The sequence below is a fragment of the Mya arenaria genome, chromosome 9, assembly GCF_026914265.1.
Source record: "Mya arenaria isolate MELC-2E11 chromosome 9, ASM2691426v1".
Classification (NCBI taxonomy): domain Eukaryota; kingdom Metazoa; phylum Mollusca; class Bivalvia; order Myida; family Myidae; genus Mya; species Mya arenaria.
Genome location: NC_069130.1, coordinates 70,242,444 through 70,249,664, shown reverse-complemented (window position 1 = coordinate 70,249,664; position 7,221 = coordinate 70,242,444). Strand labels below are relative to the sequence as shown.

The following is a 7,221-nucleotide window of genomic DNA, read 5'->3' as shown; positions in this document are numbered from 1 at the left end:
TCAAGACTCCGTTAAGTGGTGAGTTTTATTTATTATACTTATACAATGTATTGTCTTTACATTAAATGCGCATATATTGGTATTTTAAAGACTCGTTTATGACGTATAATTATATTATTTTATTAAGTTAATGTTATTTATTAACTGCTTATACTGAATCGATGAGCTGCATTGCATACAGCGAAGGTCCTGGGTATTTTGAAATCAACAGAGAGCGAGATATTATCATCCCATACTGGATACGCCGCAGCTCAAGTGTATGATACAGTGCGATTCTGTTCTAAATGGGAGGATCATTGGTGTTTATGCCGCCGACAGATTTCCTAGAGACATTCCTCAATCACCGTTTGGATTTATAGCTAACACTGACATCCACTCTAAATAAGGACGACATTGGTGCGCTTTTTTCATTGGCAAAAGTGGACAGTTGGATTTTTTTGATAGTTAGGGTAAATCACCGGATCAGAATAGCGAATATTTCCGACGTTAGTTAACCAGTCGTAATGTTGATTTACGGATAAATCGTAATCAGATTCAAAGTGATAGCTCGACCATATGCGGTCTCTATTGTATTTTGTTTCTTCGTAAAAGACTTCAAGGCTATTCTTTTCACGAATTTCTAAATGTATTTGATTCTATCAATTTGGATTCGAATGATCACTTTGTTGTGGTTAGTATGACTAAAGCCTATGATCAGTGTACCAGTAATGAACTATACTGTAATCAGATGTGTGTTTCCGCTATTCAATTTTTTTTTAAGCAGATGATATTGTATATGAACTTCATAACAATATGTTAACATATTATTTAATAATAAATTGAAAACAACATTGACTCGTTGTATTTAAGCATGGGGGAATGTAAACAGAAAATACGTTATTTAAATACAATTTATTACGGTATATACATCTATTACAATTTAATTCATACGCATTCATTAACATAATAGACCAAAGTTTATCTGTAAAACCTTAACTTTTTTTATTTAATGCGTTCATGATTGATTTTTTTTTAAAAAGTACGAAATACCTTATTAAACTTAACATCTATTTATTCAACCATTGCGTTTAGTTATTTAAAGACTGTTTACGGATAATTGTATCACTTTAATAAATGTGTAGACATTACTTTTTAAGTAAGGGTGTAATTTTCATGTCGTTAATCGTGAATGCACGTTCAGACAATACATTAAAATTATCGTTGAACTCGTGTTCGAATTCCTCAGCAATATTACATATTTGTTCCCATTCATTCTCCGCACTAGCACTATCGTGATTGTTCGATGTATCGTGCTTAATTTTGTAATGTCCATAGGCGTAACTGTCTACCGCGTTTAAGAGATACCGTTTATCATCGAAAGCGGAGAGTCCCTGTTTCTGAATCGTCTCACCAAACAGTTTATGTTTATGGCTCCTAAGAGCAGTCATGGAAGAGATCATTGCCGTTTCATTGAAAAAAGTATTCTTATAAAATTCGTGTTTTAAGTTCCTTTTTACTGTCACTTTGGAAATACCCTTCGCTCTTTTAAATTCATCTCCATCACATGTGAAACTATACATCTTAGATCGAAGTCCGACAAATTCCGCAATAGGTTTCCCATTCGTCTCGTCCTCCATTTTTCCTAAGGCTTTTCTATTACGATCACTATGGAGGAAATGCTCCTCGGGATAGTCCGAAGTGCCGAAATACTCCGCCGACGTCTTCATGTCATGATATAGGTCTTCCGTTTGGCATGAGAATAAAAGGCTGTCTATGTCGGTTAAACATAATTTCACGTTCCCATACCTTCGTTTGATATAATTATACCAAAAGTAGTACATCAGGCATTTGCTCAGGTCTGAAAAAAGAAAAAGTTCAATATATATAAAAATAATCGTCTTCATAAAAGCCTATCGACTTTTAAGTTAAAATTTGAAAAATGTTATGTAAACTAAATATTCAGAGGGAACACGTACCAAGTATGCAAAAACCTGAGTAAATCGGTTTAAATAGGGCAACCTTTGCCTTATGTAGCTCTACCGCGACTAGATTCTCGCTGAAGATGATGGTGTGCTTATAGGTAGCTTTGGCAGTGACCTTTTGTAGTCTCTTTTCTGTATGAACCAGTTCAATGTCCTTGTGAAGTCTGACGTTCTCCATGGTCTGCAATATATTTTCCAATTTAAAAAACAGGAAACACACACACATACACGTACGCACGCACGCACGCACGCATGCATGCACGCACGCACGCATGCACATACGAGCAATAACAACAAAAAAACAAAAACAATGTCATGTGTGTAAACTGAAATAAGTCTAGATGGTAGGGAATAATGCTTTACAAAATTAATACGATCGACTCACTTTGCCAAATACAGAGACGTTCATTAGCTTGTAGAAATTTTTCTGAAAAGTTGAATTGGCCCTTTTTCGCATTTCCGTGTTAAGATCGATATACGTTTTCATCCACGGCTCTTGTCTGAATTTTAGTGTACTTCTTTCAATTTCATGCCCAAACTGAGATAAAGCTGTAAGTTTCTATAATGTAAGACATAATGGTCTTTACCCTCCAGAGAGGTCAGCAGTTTCTCCACCTTGCCTCGATTAGGAACGGGCTCATTTTCAGAGCGTCCATTTAATTTTCTCAGTAGTTGTCAGGCGTACGGTGATAGTTGTTCGTCGGAAATGGTTTTCTTCTCGGGAGCTAGGGGAAGATAATTATGCTCATCATGGAGGTCTTGTGGATACAATAAAGACACTTTTAGGATGTAACCGCTGTCTGCATTTTCTGGGATCGACATAACATCGAAAGTTTCAATCTCTATCTCTTTCATAAATGCAAAGTCACCTATCGGTAGGGGTTGAACCATAGCCCATCCGTAAAGATTATTTGCGTCTAGATATTGTAGAAATTTTCTCGGTTGTGATTGATCATAATCTTCCACGTACGGATTGTTTGCTTTTTGATAACGATGAGAGATCTGTGACACGCCTCTACGAATACCAGATTCAACCATCAGTATTTTATCAATGTCTGTCAGCAACTCCAATTGGACACCCGTCATTTTCATGCAAGCAGACCAAGAGAGACCCGGTGAAGTGTAAAAATGACACGGGTCTAATTCATACTGCTGAAGACAAAAGCTGTGAACTTTAATTTTATGCCTACGTAAAATGTCCAGCCGCGTATATGATTTCCCGCAGACATCGCATACAAATCGAGATATATGACTTTTCATATGGCATTGTAGTATGTTCTTGGTCGTGTATTCATTAGAACAATTGTCGCATTTCCATGATGAACCATTTCCTTTTTTATCCCCATTATTTAATTCCTCTTCATCATCGCTTTTATGGCTTGATTTATCACGTTTCCTCTTCATTATACTCCCAACACTCTAATCCCTGCATTAATACGTATTAACAAACGCTACATCCAAAAATTAGCTTTAAAACTTTATAATATCCACATTTCATAAGCGTTAACACCGTTTCACTTCTTAACTCATACTGACGGTTAAGTATACCGCTTTTGCATAGTTTGCGCATGCGCGATTGATAAGGCACGCCTTAAGGTGATTCAGGTATTTTTATACATCAGCACATTTTTGCGGTTAAACTCCGAGAGCGGGTTATTCCTTTGTGTGATGATGAAAAAATGTTTAATGATATCAATTTGCGTAAGCTGTTTTATCACGTACATCTTTAATCTTTATCAACTCGGGTGATTGTTTGTTCTTTGAATATTTAAGAGTATAATTGTATCGGATATGTTATGCTATTTTACGCTCATCATAAAACATATCAGATAACATTCACGTAATTAAACCTATTAATGTTTATTTATTATGCTCATATATTAAAATGGTTCATAATTATAATGGTTAAGCAATGATAAATGACAGTATGTTTAAACGTATTTAAGAGAAAAACTTATGATAAACTGACCTGTTAAATAGTGTAATTAATTCATTGTAACATGGCGCCTTTCTTTGTCCGTTGATTTCCTTTGGTCTCGGAGTCCTTTTTCCGTTTACTTCTTGACGATATCGGTTTAACTCTTTCAAAATGCATTTTTGATAATGGTTTATCTATGTACAGACGCGGTTTGTCTGTATTGTCATCACTATTTTTAATATCGACAATACTGTTATTTTTATTACCACTATTGCTAACAGTTTTGAGGTATTTCTCATCTGAAATACTTTGTCCCTGAATGGTATGATCGGATGTTGTCGGGGTTTTGTCTATCTTTTCTACTTGCTCGCCACCCACTTGCACACTATGCTCTTTTTGCTCGGAAATGTCCTTACTTTTCAGTAAATGTTCATATTTGATTTTCGGCACGAGTACCAGTTCGCGTGCCATATTTAATAAAGTTCCTTTTTGGTGGTTTCGATAAATGGTAAAATGTATTTTAAATATTTCACGAGCGATTCTTTCCTTTTTTTCAGCGAAATGCCTTTGCTGATAAAGTGACGAATGACGCTTTTCCTTTTAGACTTTTAGATACCCGTTTTTTATCGTTTCTGTCAATACACGATTACCTACCATCACTTTGTACACAATCTGCACAATAGCATTAAGCTGTTGTTTTTCGATATTTTGTATAAAAATCTTCTTAAGCTTATCAGACGCACTGAGAATCAAACGTAAAAAATCCGATTGTGTCTTAATTAAATGGTTCATGCTGCTTTATCAGGAAGGCACACTTTCATCAACTGATCGGGTAATACGTCGGTTCTAAGCTTATATTTAGGATCAGAATGAGGGGATAAATCAACCAGAAGATAGTTGTATTTTCCCTAAGTAGCCTTTTTTTATACGCGTCCATAAAAAACTTCACTTGACCCGGGAAAATCTGTCGACCTAACGTTTGTATTTGTTGTTCATCCCGGTTGTTTTGAAACAAAAAGAAGTAATGCGTATTCAAACTAATGGTGCGGAATTCCCGACCGGGACAAAACGCATTTTGACAAATGAGAATGCAGAATTTTTTTAAATGGTGAACGTATTTGCAATAAATGTCCACCACAACTTTGCTTTTAGCGCTTTCGGTCATCATATCATCAATGACTAACACTTTTTCCGCCGGTTCATTCATATGGCAGGTTTCTAAGTCAGCCTTTGTAGGCAGCCCTTCGACAAAGTTCACGGTGGGAATGGTTGATTTAATTTCCGCGTACAGCGGCTGATCAACGCTATAGCAAAAGTAGATAGCTTTTATCGGTTTAGTTAACGCCCCATTTGCCTGCTTTAGTAGTTAAAACACGAAACTACTCTTTCCAACATTGCTAGGTCCTAAAACAATTAAACACCCATTGTCATTTACAAAGGTAACATTTATTATACGAAGCTCATACGGAGAGTATATAGTTTTTGTTATTTTATTTATTTATGAATTTATTTAACAAAAATACTCTAACCAGTTGTTTAACAAACAATACATAAACATGTTTTAATTGTTTTATTTACTAACCAATAACTTGCGCCGTAGAATCCGTTTCAAATTGAATGACACTGTCTATATTGTGATATATATCAATATGATACCTATGTACGGATAATCTTTGAATTTATACCCCTGCATTGAGGGGGGGGGGGTAATGCTTGACTTTATACCGTAACAACAGGCAAATAAAACTGACAACGCTTAAAGTATACCTCTAAGTATTTTGGAAACGGGTAAAAACAATTCAATGAACGTTTAAAGCAGTTTATTCATACCAACACCAACTAAATATTACAACAATACAAATTTATATAAAGAACATAATATCAAACATAGAAAAAGAATCAGCATACAGTTCATAAATGAATATACATATTTATCGTAAACAACACAATGTGATGTTTAAAGCTAACTAAATCTATTTTCCAACAACGTCAACTGAGTAACCATATTTTTCATTTTTGTTTTCCACTCTAACGTTTTCATGTGTGAATCACGCCAATGTCGACAGTAAATTTTCAGTTTATACATATCAACTTCTTCACGAGGTATATCGAGGACAGACACCGCATCGTTCCATTTAATCAGAATGTTAAATACATCCACTTCTGCGAGAACCTCCTCAAAGTATAAGTCCAGCTGTTGTTTTTTAGTCATGTATATGCAGGTATGGTCCGTTTGTGATAAACTATCACTTTGACAACCGAGACCCATTTTTTGAAAAACAATATCCATTTTTTCAAGAATATCTTTCGCGTAAAAAAGTCAACATAACATTGCAATAATAGCACGCGCTTCGAATCCATATTATGAGTTTTCCACATTGATCATAACATTCTACCAGTCCTTGTTCTGCAAGTACGAAGTCGGATTACATTTACTACATTTCCAAAAAGACATTCGATTCAGATGATCATCATTACATAGAAAGAGACCCAATTGGTTTTGCGGAACATCAGACCAAATGTCCGGACTTTGGGATTACAATGGAAAGTCTTGTACGGTGGCGGTTGTCTGTTCATAAGATGAGACTCGGTTTTGATCGCAAACATTCATTTTTTCTTGATCATTTTGTGGACTGCAGTGTTTTAACGTTTCCCCCGTAAGGACAAAGGTGTCTTCATCAACGACTGCCTTTGTATGATTTTTAGATTTCTTTTTTAAACGCTTCTTTAACGGTTTAGAAACCATCGCACGTAAGGTTTTATGCGTCTTAGATTTAAAATGTTTCTTTATTCAGTAGAATTCGAGTAATATCGAGCTATGCGTGATTGATTTGCGTCATGATAAAACGCCAAAGCTCCTTTTCATTGGCTGTAAGCAACGATGTCGTTAAGTACATACACCTGTGTGCCCTTAAAATACCTGCGGTTTATACGGCGTCAGAGTGTCTGTTTAAGCCCTTTCAAAAAACAGGAAACAGTTATTATACTTGTCATTGGATTACTACAAATATGTGATAAATGAGTTTGACTATCTCTTAAAGTACCTACGCTTCGTTTCATCCATTATAAATCTCGTTGTTTAGTACGAACACCTGCGTGTCATTAAAACTTTTGCGGTTTTTACAGCGCCGGGATGTCTAAACATACCCTTTCAAGACAGGAAACGAGATCATTATACTTGTCATTGGATTACCACAAATATGTGATTAATGAGGATGACTACCTCTTAAAGTACCGACGCTTCGTTTCATCCATTATACATCGCAATGTTGTTTAGTACGAACACCTGCGTGTCATTAAAATTTTTGTGGTTTTATCAGCGTCGAGATGTCTGAACGTACT

The 7,221-nt window shown here is 35.5% G+C and overlaps 1 protein-coding gene across 2 annotated transcripts; it reads right to left on the bottom strand.

Moving 5' to 3' along the window:
• Window positions 1-966: 966 nt before the first annotated feature.
• On the bottom strand, window positions 967-2,619 carry LOC128246468 (uncharacterized). 2 transcript variants are annotated; one of them, XM_052964686.1, is made up of 3 exons: window positions 2,549-2,619; window positions 1,956-2,142; window positions 967-1,837 (listed from the first exon to the last, which is right to left on the bottom strand). In XM_052964686.1, the coding sequence occupies exons 2-3, from the start codon at window positions 2,137-2,139 to the stop codon at window positions 1,125-1,127; spliced, it is 897 nt and encodes a 298-aa protein (XP_052820646.1). In that variant the 5' UTR covers window positions 2,140-2,142; window positions 2,549-2,619; the 3' UTR covers window positions 967-1,124. The 2 variants fall into 2 exon arrangements, with proteins under 2 accessions (XP_052820646.1, XP_052820645.1); XM_052964685.1 differs by lacking the exon at window positions 2,549-2,619 and adding an exon at window positions 2,347-2,448.
• Window positions 2,620-7,221: the final 4,602 nt, after the last annotated feature.